At 62.7% G+C, this 21157-nt stretch overlaps 3 protein-coding genes across 6 annotated transcripts; 2 read left to right on the plus strand and 1 right to left on the minus strand.

Moving 5' to 3' along the window:
- Window positions 1–2150: 2150 nt before the first annotated feature.
- Window positions 2151–4012, minus strand: EIF4E1B (eukaryotic translation initiation factor 4E family member 1B). Of its 2 annotated transcripts, XM_064724939.1 has the most exons (7): window positions 3609–4012; window positions 3369–3454; window positions 3167–3262; window positions 2989–3052; window positions 2690–2803; window positions 2451–2590; window positions 2151–2334 (listed from the first exon to the last, which is right to left on the minus strand). In XM_064724939.1, the coding sequence occupies exons 1-7, from the start codon at window positions 3624–3626 to the stop codon at window positions 2220–2222; spliced, it is 633 nt and encodes a 210-aa protein (XP_064581009.1). In that variant the 5' UTR covers window positions 3627–4012; the 3' UTR covers window positions 2151–2219. The 2 variants fall into 2 exon arrangements, with proteins under 2 accessions (XP_064581009.1, XP_064581010.1); XM_064724940.1 differs by having other exon boundaries at window positions 2451–2803; window positions 3609–3797.
- Window positions 4013–4063: 51 nt separating this feature from the next.
- SNCB (synuclein beta) lies at window positions 4064–8637 on the plus strand. 2 transcript variants are annotated; one of them, XM_064724942.1, is made up of 6 exons: window positions 4064–4244; window positions 4821–4948; window positions 6385–6423; window positions 6769–6887; window positions 7638–7727; window positions 7873–8637. In XM_064724942.1, the coding sequence occupies exons 1-6, from the start codon at window positions 4207–4209 to the stop codon at window positions 7903–7905; spliced, it is 447 nt and encodes a 148-aa protein (XP_064581012.1). In that variant the 5' UTR covers window positions 4064–4206; the 3' UTR covers window positions 7906–8637. The 2 variants fall into 2 exon arrangements, with proteins under 2 accessions (XP_064581012.1, XP_064581013.1); XM_064724943.1 differs by lacking the exon at window positions 4064–4244 and adding an exon at window positions 4504–4645.
- Window positions 8638–16005: 7368 nt separating this feature from the next.
- GPRIN1 (G protein regulated inducer of neurite outgrowth 1) lies at window positions 16006–21138 on the plus strand. Of its 2 annotated transcripts, none has more exons than XM_064725188.1 (3): window positions 16006–16214; window positions 17627–17720; window positions 17922–21138. In XM_064725188.1, the coding sequence occupies exon 3, from the start codon at window positions 17962–17964 to the stop codon at window positions 19351–19353; it is 1392 nt and encodes a 463-aa protein (XP_064581258.1). In that variant the 5' UTR covers window positions 16006–16214; window positions 17627–17720; window positions 17922–17961; the 3' UTR covers window positions 19354–21138. The 2 variants fall into 2 exon arrangements, with proteins under 2 accessions (XP_064581258.1, XP_064581259.1); XM_064725189.1 differs by lacking the exon at window positions 16006–16214 and adding an exon at window positions 16561–16700.
- Window positions 21139–21157: the final 19 nt, after the last annotated feature.

A 21157-nucleotide genomic window follows, 5' to 3' on the forward strand; every position in this document is an offset into this window, starting at 1 on the left:
AGAGCAGTAGGCTGAAGGGACAGAGGGGCAGACAACCCTTCCCTCTCACACACTGGTGCTGTCACTGCTGGGGAGGGGCATTAATGGTGCATTTCAGGGGGTCTCTGCAGTCCCTCCTCCAGTTTCAGCTTTGCCAGCCACACGTGTGGCTCTGCCTGTCTCTCATTCTGGGGGGATTGGAGTGGGGGCGGCTGGGGTAGTGCTGTGACCCCACTTCAGGCAGGGACCGCTCCGCAGGCAGGGCAGGACGGACAGAGAGACACCGCACCGCAGGCAGGGCAGGCTGCCATCCCCGGCGCGCCGGAGCCGCCAAGGCCGGGCGAGCGGCACCATCGCGTGGCGAGGCTCCGGCGGTACAGGCAGCGCCGTGCCCGTGTGGGACCGGCGGGCAAGGCGGGCACAGCCACCCCTGAGCCCGGCTGGCAGCACCCCCAGTGTGGGGTGCTACCCCCCGTAATGCATCCCCTCATCCCAGTCCTGCCACCAGCAGCATCCCCAGTTTGGGGTGCTACCCTCCATCCTGCATCCCCGTCCTGCTGCCCCCATACTCCATTCCCTCATCCCAGTCCTGCTGCCTGCAGCACCCCCAGTTTGGAGTGCTACCCTCCATCCTGCATCCCCTCATCCCAGTCCTGCACTAGTTTGGGGTGCTATCCCCCCCATACTCCATCCCCTCATCCCAGTCCTGCTGCCTGCAGACCTCCGCAGCCCCGTGCCCCTGCTGGGGAGGGCAGTGCTGTGCTGTTGCCCTTGCACAGAGAAATGACCCAAAGCCATCACACGATGCAAGGACACAGGGACATGGCCTGACACGCTACCTGTCAGGGATGAGCCCCTGTCTTCAGTCTCTAGCATCATCCTCTGCCTGGAACAGGAGCAATATTGGGTGTGGAGGGCCCTGCACTGCCCTGGGGGAGCTGCAAGGCTGATGTTCCTGGAGAAAGGCAGCTGAGTCCCAGGGACACAGCCCTCTGCAGCCATGGCAGCTGCAGGGCTCAGCAAGCTCAACCCCACAGGCTGCACTGCAGGCAGGCCAGACCCTGGGTGACACAGCCACAGCAGCTGCCTGTCAAGCTGTGAGCAGACAGGTCACAACCAGCTCAAAGAGCAGAGAGTGGTCAATACCTCATGCTCTGCAGGACAGCTCTCTGCAGAGCCTGTCTGCAGGCACTGAGCCATCACAGCAGGGACAAGCAGCCCTGGCTCTGGGCTGATGAGGTGGCACTGTTAAGGACATGTGGCCCTGGACCAGGTGCAGCCCTGGGCTGAGATGGAGCCTGGGTGCTGCTGGGGAGAATGGAGGATATCCTGGATGAGAGCAGAACTGCAGCTGCACTGTCAGGGGGTGAGCAGACAGCTCCCCCTCTGGAATCTGACTAGGCAGGGCAGCACAGATACAACAATCAAACACACAAAAGATTAAAGGACAGAGTGTGGGGTGGGGCTGGAAGAGAGTATGGGAGGCCAGGAGCAACAGAAGGGGCAGCAGAAGACATGGGCCATGGAAAGGAGGAGTCAGAAAAGTCCCAGGGCTCAAAGGACCGAGGTTGTGAACCTGCAGGTCTGGCACCAAAAAAATCTTGGGAAGGAAATGAGCTTCATAGCACCTGTGCTGTGAGTGTCTGTGGGAGGGGATGCAGCATGGGGACCATGCTGTGCTGCAGCCCAACACCCACCCTGCAGGGACACTGCCAGCCCTCAGACGGTAAACTGATCTTCCTGAGAAGGCAGAGCCATGTCCCACACATGTGCAGGGACTTAGGGGAAAAGTGGACCAGCTCCCCAGGCTGAGCTGACCCAGATGAGCTGGGCCTCACTGGTCCCTCCCATGCCCAGGCTTTCAGGGCAGCGAGCTGTGCCCATGCCTTGGCCAGGGGAGGACAGGGCCTTCTGGCAGCTATCCAGGGCCCCCCAAAACACTGGAAACACCCCCATAGCCTCAGGGAGAGGGGCACTGGTCCCAGGCTCTAAGGTAGGTGAGGGGACATGTGCAGTGTCCCAAGCCCACCACAATGCTAGGTCTGTGCTCCTGGTCCTGCTAACCCAGAATGTGCCAGGATTTGCCATAACATCATGTCCCTCCCAGGAAATGTCCCCAACAAATAGGGGCCACCCCAAGTTGCCAGGAGCCCTGGAGACACAGACCATGCTCAGATGCAGAAATTTATTGTGAGACAGAACATGGGGACTTCATAGGCAGCTGCCCACTCTTCCCACAATCACATCACAAACTTGGTCTTGGCAAGGGAGCCGCTCTTGGTGGCTGTATCGGCATGAGCCTGGTACCCAATGGCCACCTTCTGTGACAGACCCAGGTGCTCCTTGTAGACACGCCTGGAGGAGAGAAGGGCATGCATGAACAGGGCAGCACCTCTACTCCCATTGTGCCTATTCCCCCAAGCAGGGGGAGCCCTTATTGCCCTGTGCAGCCTCCCCCAGAGCTGCATTACCCAATGTGGGTGACCCCTTCCTGGTTCTCTGCTTCCCGGGTCCAGATGGCAATCTTGTCCCCCTTGGTGCGGATGTTGATGACGGCCCCGCACACCTCGTCGCTGTACTCATCAAACATCTCCCCAATGAGGCACAGCAGCTGTTGGGAGGAGAAGGGGAGCCTGGCACAGTCCCCACTGTGCCAGCCCCAGGGCAGGGGGAGCAGCCCAGGCAGGACCCTGGGGTGGGCAGCACTCACTGTGTCCAGCCAGAAGCGGTCCAGCTCCGTGTGCCGCTGCTGCTTGGCCAGCGTGATGAGCCAGCGCCCACCGCGCTTGTTCTGGCTGTCCTCCCACATGGGCTCGATGCCATCCTGGGGGCGGGCAAAGGGACAGTCAGGAGCACCAAGTACTGGCCAGAGCTGGCCTGGGGAGCTGTGAACATCCAGCCAGGCTTCCCCTCCCACCTTATGGCCAGGCCATGCTGACACCCTTACCAGCAGCCGGTGCACCCCCATAATGCCAGCTGCTGGGGGATTCTGAGGATGGAGTGTCATACCTTGAAGAGGGAGTAGTCACAGCCAGCTGTGAGCTTGCTGGCGAGCTGGATGTGAGTGTACAGCCTGGGTTAGATGGAGACACAGAGCAGGTGAGAATGGGTGCCTCAGGCTCAGACCCCCCCACCAGAACAGCTCCAGAAGGGACACAGTGGGTGAGCCCACCCAATGCACACTCACGCCCAGAAATCCTCCACAGTGCTGAATTTGGTGACCAGGCGCAGGTTTGCCTGCCACATCTTGCTCTTGTCATTCTTGAAAAACCAGAGTGCCCATCTGGGGACAGAGGGGAGATGGGGCGTTCAGCCATGCCAGAGTCACCCTCCGGCCCCCACACCCCTCCCAGTGCTGGGAGAGGCTGCCCAGGCCAGGCCTCCCATACCTGTTCTGCAGGGGGTGCTTGCCCTGGATCTCTGCCGGGAGCAGCTCTTGCTGCCGAGCCCTCTGGCGGCGGCGCTCCTGTTGCCTCTGCAGAGGAAGGCGGGACAGCCCCGAGGAGCCCCATGAGCACCCCAACAGGGAGCCTGCAGCCCCCCAGCCACCTCCCACACTGGGCACCCCGAGGGCCAGTGGGGCTCTCTGTGTTCTGCAGCCTCCCCAAACCCACAGGGCGAGCACCCACCTGCTCCCCTGTAGCCATCCTGACCAGCAGAGGCTCTCCCAGGCTGCCTCTGGCCCTTAAGTGCCCACAGGCAGGTGGGGATGAGGAGCTATCCCAGCTGCACCTGGTGGGGAGGAAGGGTGGGTGGTGTCCTGGGGAGACGGAGCCAGTCCTGCCCCTCCTGGGGAGCAGAGAGATGGGGATCCCTCTCTAGGGCAGGGAGCTGGGGGATGAGGACAGGGGCTCAGAGCGGGATGGGATCAGGATGAGGGAGTGGAGAGTTGTGTAAGTTGGGCACCATGTGTGGGGAGCATGGTGTGGTACGGGCAGGGCAGGATGGTACCCAGGGAGGGTGGGATAGCAGCGGGTTGGAAGGGAGGGACAGGATGGGATGGGATGGGGAGGATGGAGTCAGGACAGGATGTGATGGGGAGGGGATGGGTTCAGAACTGGATGTGGTGGGATGGGAATGGGGTGGGATGAGGTGGGGAGAGGACATGACGAGGAGGGGATGGGAATGGCATAGAGACAGGGTGGAATGTGGAGGGAGCTGGATGGCAGTAAGGATGGAATGGGGTAAAGGCAGCCTGTAGGTGGAAAGCAGTGGGATCGGGACGAGATGGGACAAGGAACGGGAGGAGATGTGACCGGGAGAAGGTAGGATAGGACGCGATGGGGATCGGGACAGAATAGCGTGGGGACAGCGTGGGGTGGGATCGCGATGAGCGATGGGGATGGGAAGAACGACAGCCCCGGGGGTCCGCGCAGCGCGGGGAGGGAGCCTGCGGGGCTGGACCGGCGAAGGGCCGGGGGCGCCGCTGCCTTGCGGGGCGGTGCAGGGCGGCGCGGGGCGGCGCGGGGCGGCGGGGCACGGCTCGGCACGGCCGAGCACGGCTCAGCCCGGCTCAGCCCGGCGCAGCCCGGCGCGGCGCGGTCCCCCCCGCGCATCACGGCGCAGCGCGGCGCAGCGCGGCCCCGGCACAGCCGCACTGAGCCCGCCCCGCCGCAGCCCGGCCCGGCCCGGCCCGGCCCGCCCGTCCCCGCCGACAGCGAGCCAGGTCAGGCGGGCGGCGGGACCGGGATACGCGGGGAGGGGATGCGCGGGGAAGGGATGCGCGGGACCGGGATGCGCGGGACCGGGATGCGCGGGGAAGGGATGCGCGGGACCAGGATGCGCGGCGCGGGCGGGCGCGGGGCCGGGGCGGGTTGAAGCCTTGCGGCCTCTCCCCGCAGAGCCGCCATGGAGGTGTTTATGAAGGGCTTGTCCAAGGCCAAGGAGGGGGTGGTTGCCGCAGCTGAGAAGACCAAGCAGGGGGTGGCCGAGGCCGCGGAGAAGACCAAGGAAGGGGTCCTCTATGTCGGTAAGGACCGGCTTGCCCTGCCAGCCCCCTGCCAGCCCCTGCCTGCCCCCTGCCTCTCCATCCCCGGCTAATCTCTGCCCGTCCCTGCCTGCCCTGCCGGCTCTCTCTGCTTGCCCTTGCCTGCTCCTGCGTTTGCCCTTGCGTCCTCCAGCCCATCCTCCTGCCGTCCCCCTGGCGTTCCCACCTGTCCCCGGCCCCGCTCCCCCTCTCCCCTGCTCCTTCCCCGCCACCACCACCCTGCGGCAGAGTGCCCCGGGGCAGAGGGTCGGTGTCCGCAGTGCCTCGCTGCCCACCGGGAATCTGCAGGGCAGGAGAGTGGGATCCGCAGGCAGGAGCAGAGTCGGTGACCGTTCCCCAGGCTGAGGCCATGGAACCCTCGGGCACCGGACCCCTTGCAGCTCCCAGCCTGAGGGTCTCTCAGCTCTGTGGCCGGGATGATCTGGGGCAGGAAAGCAGAGGGACCATGATGGAGGTGGTGACCTCTGTGTTGGGATGTGCCTGTCTTGGGTCAGGGGTTGGGGACCGCGTTTGTCCCCCTTGGAGAGGCAGTGCCCTGGCGCTGATCCCACACCGGCATCTCCCCTGCCCCCGGCTGGGGACTGAGGGGTCCCTCCGTGCTGCCCCTCGGGGGCGGGATCTGTTCGGGGCCAAGTCCTAGAAGACATGGCTGGCAGGAGGAGCAGTTCCTGGGCAGTCTGTGGTGCTGGAATGCCCAGGGAGGGAGCTGAGGCCAGCTCTGCTTGCAGTGAGACGGAGGAGGGTGCAGGGCTGAGGCTCTGTTCTGCTCCAGAGGGCACAAGCTCTGTGGGAGAGCTGAGGCCCCAAAACTGTTCCCCTGGGCAGTGGTGGGTGCACGCCCTGGGCCCCCATCCTCACTAGGGTGTATTTGCTGGTACAGCAGCTCAAGGAACAGCCTGAGGCCCCATCCTACAGGGGCTGCCCAGCCCTTCCTTTCCTTCCATCCTAGACACCCTATTCCCATTCCATGGGATGTCCTGGGTGGTGTTGCTCTGCTCAAGGGAGCCTGGCAGGGTTGGCACAGCCAGCAGCAGCACCCAGCTCCGGGCACTCCAGCTGTGGGGCTTTTCATGCTCTGTTGGCACCAGCTGTAGGTTTGGATCCTGTGGAAGGTTTCTCTCAGCAGCACTGCTGGCATTCACCCTGCCTGCCTGTGCCCTGACACAGTGCTGGGCCCTGGGGTCTCTGCCCTGCCTGGCACATGGTGGCAGCTCCGTGCTGCCCCAGTTCTGGCTCCTGCAGGGACAACAGGAGCCTTGAGGGGAGCCAGGCAAGTGCTCAGACCCCTAGGTGCCCTGGCATGGGGTGTGGACAGGCTGCTGTCGTGGATCAGAGCCCTGCCAGGGTCTGGGCATGGTGCATGTTGGAGCCCAGCTGTCAGTCCCTCTAACCCCATCTCTGTCTCTTTCTACCCTCAGGGAGTAAAACCCAAGGTGTGGTGCAAGGCGTAACCTCAGGTACGAGCCCCTCTGTCTTCCTCCCGCGGTACCCCTCTGGCCCTGAGAGCATGGCCACACTAACGAGATCAGAGGCTAATTGAGGGGCTGATGTCACTCTGCTAAAGCCTCTTATATAACAGGGCTGGCAACCAAGGATTTGCAGCGGCTGCTCACACTCCTTGCCCAGCTGCAGAGCAGTGTCATGGCCCCCTCCCCTCCCCACCAGGGCAAGGAAGTGAGGAGAGCCTGATCCTGCCCAGCATCTCCCTGCCAGCTCCCCTGTGGGTGGCACAGGGCATGAAGCCACAGCTGGGCACCCTTTGTGGCACGGGGGGCACTGATGGGCACCCCTGGCTCTTGCAGTGGCTGAGAAAGCGAAGGAGCAGGCATCCCAGCTGGGCGAGGCCGCCTTCACTGGCGCCGGCAACATCGCGGCGGCCACCGGGCTGGTGAAGAAGGAGGAGTTCCCTGCAGACCTGAAGGTGAGAGTCCCCGGGCACTGCCATGCCCGTGGGGAGGCTGGCACGTGCCCGGCTTTGGCGAGGAGCCCTTTGGCTGTTGCCCAGCCCCAAAGCAGAGAGCACGAGGGTGCCCAGGTGGTCTCCTCGTGCCCCGGGCGGGCACGGCCTCGTGCGCGGCCTGTGCGGACGTGTGCGCGCTCGGGGCCTGCCATGGCGGCCGGGCCTGGCCCGGGCCTGCGGCGCTCCAGCGCTGCGAGGTGACCTGACAGCTGCGGGAGGGGCAGCGGGTTCCAGCTCGCCGCCCCATGAGCCCTTGGCTTCCAGCTTAGCCCAAAATAGCATCAGCTGAAGAAATGAGGCCACCGCCGCCGCCGCCACCGCCGCTGCACGGGGGGATTGGCTGCCCCCCTTTCCCGGCTGCCAGCCCCGGGGAGGGGTTACCCAGCGCCGCCCTCCCCTGCCAGGGATGCAGGATGCTCCTGCAGCTCCCTGCCAGCTCCTGCAGCCTGCCGAGGCCCACGTGGTGCCAGCACTCATTGCCTGCCCGAGGCTGGGGCTGGGAATAGTGTATATAGGGACATACACACACAGCCCCTGATCCCACGGACTCATGGATGTCACCTCCCAGCTGGGTGCTGTGTGCCAGGATCCCACTGGCTCCCCATGGAGCACCTTGTATCCTGGGTGCATTGCTGGTCTGGCAGGGGCAGGCAGGGTGGGTGCTGTGTCTGTGTGTGTGTGTGTGGCACTGACCTCCTGGTTCACTCTCAGGCAGAGGAGGTGGCCCAGGAGGCTGTGGAGGAGCCACTGGTCGAGCCGCTGCTGGAGCCAGAGGGGGAGAACTACGAGGAACCCCCACAGGTGAGGGGACAGGGTGGCACAGTGGACCCAGTAGGACAGTGGTCAGTGCACTGTCCAGAGCAAAGCTGAGGATGGGCTGGAGAGGACCGGGGCTCTGTGCCCCACCTGAACTCTCACACTGGCTCTTTCTTTCCCCATCCCACAGGAGGAATACCAGGAATACGAGCCAGAGGCATAATGGACCCCCATCCTTGCCTCTTCCACCAGCAGCACAACGAACCGCCGGTAGCCCCCTGCTCCTCTCCAGCCGGCCCCGGCCGGTGCCCGTGCGCCGGGGAGGAGCAGGGGCGCCCCTGCCCCGTTCGCTCACGAGTTCTTCCTCCAGTTCCGTTCCAAGGGACCGTGTCCGTGTCTCCGTACCATGTCTAGCAGTGAGAAACACCCGCTGTGTCCAAGTCCCCAAGCCCTGGCGTGTGGCCGAGCCGTGGGCACTGCCCACAGGGGCCGGTGTGTGTGAGTGTGTGTGAGTGTGAGTGTGTGAGTGAGTGTGTGAGGCCCGGGTTTATGGCTCTGTCTCCCTCCCAGCACCATAAACCCTGGCCGTGTCCCGGTGTGTCTGTGTGTGTACAAAGCATGTTTACCTGCTCGCGGGCTGCTGTACATTTCGCTTGCACGCGTGTCCCTGTGGTTCTGCTCTGGTCATCGTGGAACTATTTTTTTTTATATATATATCTCTCTCTCTATCTATGGGTGGACGGGTCTTTTGCCTTTGTGAACCCTTGGCGCCCCAGCCCGCTCCCCAGCCTGCTGGGTGGTGGCGGTGTCCGCGCCTCCCCCGAGGTCCCATAGTGCCGACGCTGTGTTGTGACGTGGCATGGATATTCCCCCGTCGCTGGATGTGCAATACGAGGGCAGCTGCCAGTGACACAGCTGCCCTCGTGTCCGTGAATAAAGCCAACTCTTGTCTGTAGCCCCCTGGTCCTGCTTGTGGGGTCCCTGGGGAGGGGTTGGCCCCGTGCTTTGGTGGCAGAAGGAGTTTTGGGGTTGGTGCTGGGGGGAGTGGGCAGGGCTGGTTGCTCATGAGGACAAGAGGCCTTTCTGTCTGCTGGCTGCTGCAGCACAGCAGGTCACTGTGCCCTGATTCCAGCCAGACTCTGGCTGAGACCTGAGGTGCAGGCAGTGTCCCCATAGCACCCTGCAGATGTCTGCAGGGCTTTGCATCTGCAGGGGGCCCTGTGGGGCTGAGAACAACAAGCCAGGATGAGGGCAGACACAGCCCTGAGCTCCAGCACTGGTTCCCCTCTCTTTATATGCTCTTGGTCCCCTCAAGGGGAAGGGGACATGGCTGTCACCCACAGCTTGTTCAGATGCAATGTGACCACCTGAAGGGCAGGTGGGTGTCACACATTCTGTGGGATGCCTGCCATGGCACAGGGTTCTGTGGGTCCAGGGGGTTCTGTGTCCACCCCACAGTGTCATCCTTGAGTCTTCAGCTCTCCTACCAACCCAGCCTAGGCTCCCAGCTAGCCTTTAGCCCCTTGACTGCATCACAGGCTGGGGTGAGAGGCTGGGCTGAGTGTCCCTGCCATGAATATCAGATTAGATCCCCCACCTGTGCTGGCTCCAGCTTTGCCAGCAAGGAGTGAAGCTGCAGCAGTCAGCATGGCCTCACAACAGGTTTGCTGATGCCAGCAAATCCCAGCCTGGCTCTGGTTGCAGCAGTGCTCACAGCACTCACTGTGTGTTATTGGAAGGACTGAAGCAGCTCTTTGGGGGCTGCCTGGCTGTTCCCTAGAGCATTTTTTCCTTCCCTTGCCAATTCTGCTATCCATGGGCAAGCAGACCCAAACCAGGAGCAGCATGGCTGGGGCTGGGGCAGGGGCAGAGTGGGGGGAGACAGGAGAGCTGTGAGAGCTGGAAGCCAGAGAGCAGGGAGGGAACTTGCTCAAACCAACACTTTATAGGAAGCAGGGTGTCCCCTGTGTGCACACCCCCTGCACAGCAGGACTGTGACCCTCAGGGGACAGCTCCCCTGGTGCTGTGTCTGTGGGTGCAGCTGCCCTCACTGCACACAGTGAACACCTGCTCCAGGTTCCCTGCCCACATCCAGGCTGGACTTGCAGTCATGGCTGTCATTTTCTAGAGAGCACAGAGCTGTGAGGCTGGTGTCTGCCACAGGAGAGTTTGGCAGCAAGAGTGGGCAGAGGTCCCCACGTGGGCAGTGCCAGGTGAGAGCACCAGGCACAAGCCTGGCACAACCCTGGAAATGGGGCACACAGCTTTGTGGGAACAGAGAGAGGGACTCAGCAGCAACAAGGAGCACTGCTGAGAATGAAGCTTTATCCGAGATCGATGGAGTCACCGTGGGAAGATGAACCTTGGGCTGACCTGCCAGGAGCTGTGATGAGGTGCCATGGGTGGGAACCCCTCAAATACAGCCAAGGGTCTCTGCAGCAAGGCAAAGAGGCCAAGAACAAGGATGGGTGAGGCAAAGAGCCCTCAGGTACCTCAGCTGACTGTTCCATGGTGCAGGACAATCCTACACACATGGTGGGAGGAAGCTGGTGTTTGTCCAAATATAACTTGCTCACTTTTTTCTGCTGCCCATGATTTTCAGTGCCAACACAGTGATGCCCCAGTACCTTCAAGAGCATCCTCTCCTCTGCCCTGGGGGAAGATCTGATAAAACAATGGAGACTGAGAGTGGAGAAGAGCCAGGCAAGGTCATTCCAATGGTCCTTGCTCCCTGCAAGTGTGCAGGTGTTCAGCCCACTTTGCCAAAGCCCTCCAGTGACATGGAGCAGAGATGTGGGGTGTGGGGAGAGGGAAGCTGTGGGGACAAACATTTAACTTGACCCTCTGTGCTGGTAACAACTCCTTCTCAGGAGCTTTTGCTGAAAAGCACAAATAGAAACCTCAGCATAGCTGTTCTTGGTGAATGTTTAGGCTGGATGGAGACAAGGACCTGGCAGGTCACCACCCTTGGCTGGTGGGAGGGTAGTGAAAAGCAGAGTCTGGTCACCTTCCAGCTCATGCTGTCTTTATCACCTCCAGAGCTCCTGGACGTGATGTTCCAAGCACAGCATGCTGTTCAGTTCCTAGGAGCCAATCCTGATAGAAAACAGATCCAGTGAGAAACAGTCCCTCGGTGGGCACCACGCAGCATCCAGGCACAATCTGAGCAATCCTGCACCTCACACTCCAGTGCAATTGGCTGCCACAGCACCAGCACAGAGCAGGGCCATGGGGGACATCAACTTTCCTGACTGGGACAGAGGATTTTCCACTGTTTGCCCCGAAGCCCTTACCAGCTTGGTACAGCTCCTAAAAGCAAAACTGACGCTGCAAAACGAGTCCCAAAACTCAGCAGAACTATGCACAGAGTAGTCAGGGTTTCCAGCTGTCTCATTCTCTGCTGTATCAGCTGTACCAGCGAAGCAGAAGGATGTGTGGAGAGAAGAAGGATCAGCACAGACAGGACCATTCCTGCGGGCAGGAGCTCAGGGTGCAGCCTTGGTTCAGAGCCTCTTTCACGGGAAGGGAACTGCTGTGAGGAGAGCGGGCTTGGAGGGATGCACAGAGTGCCAGAAGCATTTCAGCCGTGTGTTTTCCAGCTTATTCCTCCCTGTCAATGGCCTCGGGAATGGGCAGCTGCGGGCGCTGCATCGGGGCAGCAGCGCCTGGCCAGGAGCAGGAGCTCCTGGAGTTACAGCAGGGGGAAGCACCTCACCGCAGTTGTGAGCTCGACCTGGTCTGCAGGGAAGGGAGGGAAGGTCCTTCCTGGGAGGAGAGGAGAAAACGCACTGCTGGTGTTCTCAGGGTCCCACCGAGCTCTCAGGCTCCAAACTGGTGCTATCAGAGTTTACCCAGTGCCCCACTGAGCGGGTGTGGATGTTTGCTATCCATCTTCCACTCCCCAAGTATTGACATCAGGGGCCAGCGCACCAATCCCAGGCCCTGTGGAGGTGGAAAAATCAGCCACATCTTGTCCTGCAACTCATTTGCTGAGCTCCAAACAAAGCATATCTAGAACTGGGTGATTTCCACGGGCTGGTCATGGTCTCTGGCACACCAAGGAGTCCCCTGACCAAAATGTGGTGCTACCCATGTCCCAAGGCCACCCCAGATTTCCTCAGGTGTGAATGGCTTTGGCTTTCACAGGGTCTTTGCCTTGGCCCTTGCCAAGAGGGAGTGTAGAGGTCCTTGCCTTGTGATCAGCACTCACTGAACTCTCTCTCACACTCTCTGTGTGCCTGAGGCAGGAGAAACCTTCACTCCTGCCTGAGTCTGAGCAGGGAGTACAGGATAATGTCCAAGTGCGGCCCTGCCCAGCAGGACAATTCTGAGTCCCTCTACTCCAAATTCTCAGTGCAGGCAAAGGAGGGTGTGAAGGGATGGTGGAGCACCAGGACAGTGACAGGCAGTGATGGTGGCATCCTCTGTATCTGCCTGGCCAGGCAGCTGCTGCCTGCTCCCCTGGCTGCCAGCACACACTGCTTACAGAGCAGGGACAAACCCACCACCTACAAACTCCTTCTTGGGCTTTTCTATAGTAAAAGGCCTTGTTATTTTCTCAGGCTCGTGTTCCTGTGCAAGAACAACAAAACACAGTTGTTACTAGAGGCCCCAGGAAAAATCACAGAGCTCAGTACAGCATCCAGCAGCTGTCCTGCCCTGCCTGCTGGCTCCAGGGAGTTTAGTCACAGCAGCTGGGGACCCAGGAATGGAAAAAAGAGATAAAGAGATGTGTGAACTCCTGCTCCCTTTGCTCACTGCCCTTCTAAGCCCTTGCTGATTTGCCCCTTCCCCCAGCACAGCAGGCAGGGGTGGGAGCATCCCCACTCCAGGCTCCCTCAGCGTCTCCAGCCAGATGCACCGACCCATAAACCAGAGTTCACCCCCCTGTGCAGCCCCAAGCTGCTTTTCACAGCGCTGGGTGAGTGTTACTCACTACAAACGTCTCCCCCCACTCGTCAGAGCACACTGGCACCGGGAGAGGGAGGGCTGTGCAAATGGAGCGTGAGTTATGGGCTGTCGGCAGGGAAACGAGGAGTGAACTCACCCAGCATTTCCTTGGATTCATCCTCACACCCACCATGGCAACACAAAAAGGAACATCTGGAGAAGGCTGGGTGAGGCAGACAGATGTTCTCTGCCAGCTCACCTGCTCCCCAGGGGGAGGAAGTGACTCTGGCAGTCGTGACCGTGTTGGTGAATCCAGGCAAGGGGCCACGGCTCCCCCGTGCCACACATGGATCCCTGGTAATGCCATGGATCCCTGGTAATGCCATGGAGCCTCTGCAGAGCAGAGCTGGAGGCAGGATGGGATACGGACCTTGAGCCTGCCACAAATGCCACCAGCCAGAGCTGAATCCATGACAACCCAGGCACAGAGGCTGATCTGAGGAGCACCATGCTGGACACCTCCTGATCAACACCAACATCCCGGGCTGCCAGGGGGGTATTCTGCAACAAGACCTGCCCTCACTCATCCGTGCCCAGGGGGGCATCCTGCTCTTCCAAAGCCCTGCTGTTTTCCACAGCACCTAATGAGCTTTCCTGACTCGTGGCCCCATCCCATGCCCAAGTCACCGTGTGCTTTGTGTTCCCTTTGTACTGACCCACCACAGTGCATTTGTGTGCTGTTAATGCAGCCTGGGCTTTCACTTCATGGGCATGGATTGAGCTGCTGAAATGAACCCCTGGGAAAGGAGAGAGGAGAAGTGAAGAGTCCCTGCCTGTCTGCCACAAAGGCACAGAGGCACTGTAGGAAAGGGTTTTGCTCTTCTGGAACAGCAGCATCTGGTTGTAATAGATGAATGTATTGATGATCAGAAGGCAGGAGCATTCAGCTGTGGAGACAGGATGGGAGAGCTGGGGCTGTTCAGCCTGGAGAAGGCTCTGAGGAGACCTTAGAACTCCTTCCAGTACCTAAGGAGAGCTGGAGAGAGACTTTTTACAAGGGTGTGGAGTGATAGGACAAGGGGGAATTCTTTAAGCTGAAGGAGGATAGATTTAGGTTAATTATTAAAAAGAAATCCTTCCCTATGAGGGTGGTAAGGCCCTGGCACAGGTTGCCCAGAGAAGCTGTGGCTGCCCCATCCCTTCAAGGTGATGTTGGATGGGACTCTGAGCAACCTGATCTAGTGGAAGGTGTCCTTGTTCATGGCAGGGATGTTGAAACTAGATGATTTTTAAAATGCCTTCCAACCCAAAACATTAATTGCCTATATGATTCTTTATGTTGGTTCTTTTCCAGAGCTCTCCCTCATCCTGTGCTGAGAGGTGAAATGTGTGGCTGGGTTGTTCCCCAGTGTCACCACCCAGCTCTGACTGACTGATGCCATGCTTGGGTCCCTCTCAGTGGCACAGAGCAGCTGGCAGAGCTGGGTCTCTCTGTTCCCCCATCCCTGCATCTGCCCCCAGCTGGCCCTGGGGCCACATCCCTGTCTGTACCCAGGAACATCCTGAATGATGCTCTCAGGCACCAGGCTGCAGTGTCCTGGATGCAGTGCTCTCCCATCCCACGGGGCTGTGGCACGGGCTGTTTTGGGGCACCTGGGACACGAGGTGGTGGCAGGGATCAGATATCCCCCCCCCCGCCCCCCAGCATATCCACACCAAGGCAGCTGGGGAAACAGCACTGTTTTTAGGGTGCTTGGTGCTTTTGGGTAACATGGTCTCTGGGTAACATCCCAAGGCACTCACAGCTCTGGGCACGCTGAAGGTCCTCCTGCCGGTGACACGACTTGGGGCACAACACGGGACACATGGCTGTGGCTGGAGATGGAATCCTGGTGCCCCTGGGCATCCCCTGTCACTGCCATCTGCGAATGCCCCACCACCTCCTCGGGGACACCTCTGCCCGCCGGGGGACCGCGGGACCCCCTCTCCTGGCAGGGGTCACATTCCCAGCAGAGCCTGCCGGCTGTATCCCACCGCTCCGGGCACACCGGAGCCGAGCTGGGCTGAGCCGGGCGCGGGGCCGTGCGGGGCCGGGCGCTGCCGCTCCGCCGTGTGCGGGCCCGGCGGCTGCGGGGGAGCCCGGTGCGCGTTCACGTGGCGCTGCCCGTGCGGCGTGGGAGGTGGGCCAGGGCCCGGGGAGGGGGTGCGGCGCTACCTGCGCCAGCTCCCCCTCCGCCGAGGGAGAAGGCGCTTTTCAGGCAGCTGCCTGGCTCCTCCCGAGCCGGCAGCGCGGGAGTGCGTTGCCAAGGCGATGGGGACCATCTTACTCATCCTCCTCGCTATTGTTCTCCTGCCAGCCCTGAGGTGCCCGGGCGGGGAGAGGAGGAGGAGGAGAAGGCAGCCAGCCTGGGATGAAGGCTGCCTGCGGGGAGGGAAAGATGCTCCCCATGGCACCCCCCTTACCCCCCCGGCCCCCCAAGCCCCAGCCAGCGCTGGTGGGACGGGGACACGCTGGTGGCAAGATGCCGATGAGGATGGGGAGAGACGCTGCTGGCGGAGCTTAGAGGGGCAGTGGAAGCAAATGGCAGCAGGATGTGACCCCGCAGCCTCCTGCCTGCGGTACAGCCCCAGCCAGAGGCCGGGGGGTGTTTGTCTCCTCTCCTGTCAGGACTTGTCCCAGTCCATGGTGTCCCTTGGACCCAAAATGGAATGTGCCGGGAACCGAGTCTGATTCCATACAGGGCACCACGGGATGTAACCCCACACCGGTGCCCCACAGTGAGTTAGTTCCCCCACCGCTGCAGGCTTGCAGTAGGGTCCAGTCAATGCTGCAGGACTGGGAGCAGCAGGCAGGACCAAGTGTGGGGACCAGCACCTTGAGGAGGGGACACATGAATGGGTGCAGGGATACATCCCCCACTCCAGCCTCTCCAGCCACCTCCTGGAGTGCCCGTTGGTGACATTGCAGTGCCTCGCTCTGCCCCAGAGAGGGAGGGGGGCAAGGATTTTTATTTAATTTCCATATCCTGCCTCCCTATTTTTAGCCTTCGGGGTTTTGTTCCAGGCTGGCTGTTTACTGAAAGAAGCATTTCCAACCTCCCTTGTCTCCAAGCAACCAGGTGTGCCAGCTCCCATGGAATCAGCCTTACCCCATAGATCTATAGGGCTGGGGGACCGGTGCTATCGTTATCTCCAAGATGGGGACACCTGCCTAACCTTAGCACCCACCCCTCCGGACCCTATAGATCGATAGCTGCTGTCTCTGAGCTGACATCTCTGGGTCGGGGAGGGGAGCCTGGTCCCATAGGGCGCTGAGGGGCAGTTTGGGGGTCATGCTGGAGGTTTTGGGGGGGTGCAGGGATGCAGGTGAGGCGAGCAGGCCGCCTTCCCCCCCGCAGCGCGAGCGGGAGTGCGTGGGAAGGAGTTAGACAAAGCCTGAGCCCGGGAGCAGAGGCAAGCGCTGCCGGGAGCTAGACGGGGCCGTTCTCCCCTCCCCGTCCTCCCCCACCCTCGGGCGAGGGGTACTCGGGAGCCCATCTCCATCCCGCCACGCTGGCGCGCTGTCCCGGTCCCTCGGGCTGACCGGGGCGCAGCCCCGTTCCCGGGAATGCCCGGGAGGGAAGCGGCCGCCTCCATCACCAGGTAGGAGCGGGACCGGGCTCTGTGCTGCTGTCACCCGCACCCGCGGGACCTGCGCTGAGGTTTGGGATCCCCTGACTCTGCCTGTGCCGGTTGTGTGTCCTGCTGTGCCCGAGCGCACCGGGAGAGCCGGGATGCTCGTCCCCGGGGCACACGGCGCGGGGATGCTTTGGGTACCGGGGGGGCTCTGGGACCACGGGGGGCTCCCAGGGCGGGCCGCTGTGGTGACAGCGGTGACAGCGGGGGACATGCGGAGTGCCGGGACCCCCCCTCCCCACGCGGAGCCGGCTGTCCCTCGCCTCCCCGCTGCTGCTGGGGGTGCCGGGGCGGGCGGCAGCCGGGGGGAGCGGCCCGGGGCACGGTACCGCCCCCGCCGCCACCGCCCTACGCATGCTCGCCGCCGCTGCCGCCGCCGCGCCGAGCCGAGCCGAGCGGGACGGGGCCGGACGGGACCGGACAGGACGGCACCGGGCGGAGGATCCGCCGCAGGTACCGGCGGCCCCGGGGCGCACGTGGCGGGACCGGGCCGGGCGCTGCCGTCGCCCGCTCCGTACCGGCACCCCCGGGGCGGGGGGGGTTGGGGGTGGTCTGCAGCCCCGGGACGGGCGGCGGGGGCGGGTCGGCCTCCCACGGCCGGGGCTGCCGCGGTGCCGGCTTTGTCCGGGGCTCGGCCGGGGAGCAGGGGCCGGGGCGTGCACACACACGCGTGTCCGTGCGTGCGGGTGTGCCCGTGGCCATGTGCTGGCGTGTGCGTGCCCGTGCGTGTGCACACGCGTGTGCTCGGGCTCGCAGCTCCTTGGTGGAGCATCGGTACCGGGCACGGCACCGATCCCGCGGGGTCGGGGTGCTGTCGGGGCAGGTCGGGCGGCGCGGCCCGCCGGGGATCGGGGCGCTCCGTGGGAACCCACAGACGGGGCGGGCACCATCGCCTCCGGGCTCAGCCCTGCTGGGGGACAGCTGTGACCGCCTGGCCCCCTCTCCTGCCGCCTCCCTTTGGGGGAGCACGCTCGGCTCCAGCTGTGTCCTCTCGGCTCTGCCTTTTTCGGGACCCACGGGTGGCCGTGTCCGGAGGCATGGAGTGCCCCACGCCTGCGGGACCCATGTGCTCCCAGCTCTGCAGGGACTCCCTGGCATTGGCAGAGCTCCCGGGATGTTTGGGGCTTTCTGCCCTGCTTCTGCCCCATAGGGCTGGGAAGGATTTGGGGACAGCCAGGTGACACTGGACCGTGTTCCCCTCATGTGGAGAGGGAAGAGCTTGGGCTCCTGCCCTTCTCTTCATCCTCCCTTGGACCCCAGGCCCAGCTTGTTCTCACCCCTCACTGCCCCCAGCTTCCCACTGACGGGAGGGGGCTGCCGAGCCCCCGGTTCTCAGCCTGGTGCCCAGGACCGTTCTCCAGCTCACACTCTCTCTGCAGGGGTGCCTGCACCGCGTCTCCCGCTCCAGCAGCCCCAGCAGCGCCTGGATCCCGCTCCCGGTCCTGCTGCGCCGGGAGGAGGCTGACTTCTACGGTAAGCAGCCGACACTGCTCCTCCCTTCCGTGTGCCTGGGCACCGTGTGCCATCACACAGGCTGTGCCAGGGACAGCCAGTGCTCCAGGTGGCCACCCAACCTGTTGTCAGGGGTGGCATGGAGAAAAGCAGTGGGCAGCTGAGGTGTGATGGCGGTCCGTGTCCTGCTCGCTCCTCACTGCCCCATCCTCTCTCTTGCAGACCCGTGGCGGGACTAGCATGGGAGAAGCCTTCCCTGGGCATGGGCAGCGCTAAGGAGCCCGAGGGGCTGCAGGTGCTGAGCTGCCAGGCTGGGGCTGAGGACGCCTGCGAGCCCAGTGCCAGCTCCCCGGGCTGCCCTGTGGCGGGCGAGTGCCAGCCTGGCTCTGGCTGTGCTGCAGGAGCCCGTGCCATGAGGACCTGCTGTGTGCCTGAGGCAGAGTCTCAGGGCACCCAGGCCAACTCAGTGGCAGAGAAGAAGGTGCCATCACCAGCAGGACCAGCTCCTGGCACACTTCTCCAGGACAGCAGCACAGAGCAGAGTGTGGCAGCAGCAACAGGGAGCTGCGGAGGACCGAGTGGTGCTGCCTCTGCCTGTGGTGCCACAGGGATGGGGGTCCCCAACACCCAGAAGGAGGATGCAGCAGCCCCCACTTCCCCTGTTTCTGATCCCTGCCTCCAGGCAACCAGCAAGGACATGGGGAGCACGGCAGCTCTTGCCAAACATGTGGCATTCGTGGAGCCCACTGCGAGCACCGGGACAGCTGAGCTTCCAAGCCAGGAGCAGCCCCAGGACAGCAAAGGGACATCCCTGGCTGCTGCTCCCCAGACAAAGAGCAGTGAGGCTCCCAAGCACCCCCAGGGATGCACAGCAGACCCCCCCAGCACCAGCACCGCGGGCACTGGGGGTCGAAGTGAGGCAGGACCAAGCTCCACTGCTCTGGGCCAGGGCAAAGCTGAGGGGAGCTCAGTCCAGGATGGGGGTGCTGGGAGCAGCCAGCAGCCCCACACAGCCAAGCAGCTCTGTGAATCCTACTCCTTTGAAGTGACCCCGCCCCAGGACACTGGGACACAAGACATGGGGACGCAAGTGGACAACCGTGTGTCCTTGGTGTCGGTGGCCTTAAGCCCCATGAGCCCCCCGTGTGGGGCTGCTGCCTTCACCTTCCCCAAGAGAGAGGCAGCCTCTGCAGCCCCGCGCCTGGAGCCCTCCAAGAAGGACGCGGAGATGCAGGTGTCCATGCCTGTGGAGACCCGCTCGGTGGCCACGGGGCCGATGACACCGGTGGCCAAGTCCCCGCAGACCTCGTACCCCGAGGTGCAGGTGAAGGGGACGGTGCCGGAGGTGGTGGAGGAGGAGCCTCCGGAGCCCATCCGGGAGGTGAGCTGGGATGAGAAGGGGATGACGTGGGAGGTGTATGGCGCCTCCATGGAGGTGGAGGTCCTGGGCATGGCCATCCAGAAGCACCTGGAGAAGCAGATTGAGGAGCACGGGCGGCAGGGGGTGGTGACCCCGCAGGCCACCCGCACCGGCTCCGTCAAGAGCGGGCCCCGCCAGGGCGAGCCCAAGCGGCCGCCCAGCGTCTTTCGGGCTCTGCTGCAGAACGTCCGGCGGCCCCGGTGCTGCTCCCGTGCCGGCCCTGCCATGGAGTGAGCTGCTGCCCGTGCTGGCAGGGTGGGGGTGCCTCGGGGCTTCTCCAAACTGGGGATGGGGCCCTGCCCTGGCGTCCTGAGACACCCGGTGCCAGTGTGCAGGGCTGTGCTGGTGATGGAGCACTGCACACTGGCACAGGGTATCTCCTTTGCTGGGGTCCTCCCTGTCAGCCTGGGGTTCCCCCGTGAGTGTAGCCCCATGGAGGTGCCCTGGGACATGAGACTGGTGCCCTGTCTTTGTGCTTGGTGGCTTTTTTCAGCACGAGGAAGCGCGTGGCTCCTTCCAGATGGAGGCAGCTGCTCCTGTGCGTCTCCTGCCCGTGGCACAGGTCTGAAGATGGCTCAGGGTGCGTGCTGCTGGCTGCCCTGAACTCTGGCACCCCAAGCAGCAGCATCACTTCCCATGCTGGAGAGACACTGGTGCATCACCCTGCCATTGCTTTGCCTGTCCAGGGCTTGGCCACGCTCCAACCAGCCCGTGCGTGGGTCCCCACAGCCACCCATGGCAAGCACCAATCCCCCAGCTTCCCTGTTCTCTCTGCCCCACTGCCATGTTGTGGGTGCCCTGGAGCTGGGAGGATGTGGCCACACAGAGCACCAGGACAGATCTCAAATCTGAGAGAGACAGAGGCCAACCCCGTGTGTGATGGAGAGCTGCTCGTGCCTGTCACCGTGGCTGGAGGTGCTTGGGGAGTCTGTCCCCATGGCCCCCAGCCCCACCTGCCTGGAAAGCAGCACATCCTGACCACGGCTGGTGGTGGACATGGAGCCTGCCCTGCTTCCAGGCCTGTCCAGCTGCCCCAGTGGTGCTGGAAAGGCCCCCTGTGCTGGGGACACGGGGACATGTCCTGCTGGGCCCGCTGGCTTCTCCTCTCCGATGGCAGCTGAGACACGGTGACTGCAGAACGCTGCCACTTTTTACAGCTGGGGTTTTACAGGGTGGGGGGGAGGGAGCTTTTATTGAACTGTGTTTGCATTTTTGGAGCTTTTTAAGAGACACTTTCAGCCATGAGCGTCCTGCCTGGAGCCACCTCCCCCGTGGTGGCCTGTGGGGCTGAGACCATCTTTCCAAACACTCTTCCTATGTGGCCTGTGCTCTGCTAGGCTGAAGAGCATTGGGAGTGAGGGGTCAGTCTGCAGGGGGGTGAATATCCCCGTGGTTGGGCTGACATCCCTGTGGCTGGCAGCACCTTATTGTCCTGCCAAAATGTGGATCTTGGCCCCCCCAGCCTGGCCCCATACAGAGGACCAGCCCCACAGTGCCACAGCAAGGGGGGCCCAGGCCATGCCCAGCATCTGATGGGCAGGTGGCTGCAGACCAGGGGTGCTTGGAGAGCTGCACCATCCCCTCTGGGCAGAAGTGCAGGAGGTGCCAGAGTCACCACTGCAGCCGTTTTCCCTCGTTAAGGTAAATTCTTGCCCACCTAAACCCACACTGTACATCCTGGGCTTGTTTTGTCCCTGTGGGGCTGCAAAGGGCTTGCTGAAGTGCCAGCTGGCAGCCAGGGCCGTGGCAAGTGCCCACTCAGTGCCGTGGCACTCGCTGGGACCTGGCTCTGCTCAGTGCCTTGGGCTGTGGGTCCGGTGCCACGGCCGTGCCAGGGAGAGCAGGAACATCCCCTTGCCACCCTGCCCCGGGCTGTGCTCACCTCCAGCCCTGCACTGCCAAGCTGTGGCACACCAGCGCTGCAGCTTCATCACCCATTTTCTCCTTTTTTCCTCTTCGTTTCTTTTGGGGGTGGGGCGGGGGGAGGAAGGGGCGGGAGGATCAGTCTGTCAATGTGGATGTTGGGTAATAAAACCTT

The sequence above is a fragment of the Zonotrichia leucophrys genome, chromosome 13 (assembly GCF_028769735.1).
Source record: "Zonotrichia leucophrys gambelii isolate GWCS_2022_RI chromosome 13, RI_Zleu_2.0, whole genome shotgun sequence".
NCBI classification, from domain to species: domain Eukaryota; kingdom Metazoa; phylum Chordata; class Aves; order Passeriformes; family Passerellidae; genus Zonotrichia; species Zonotrichia leucophrys.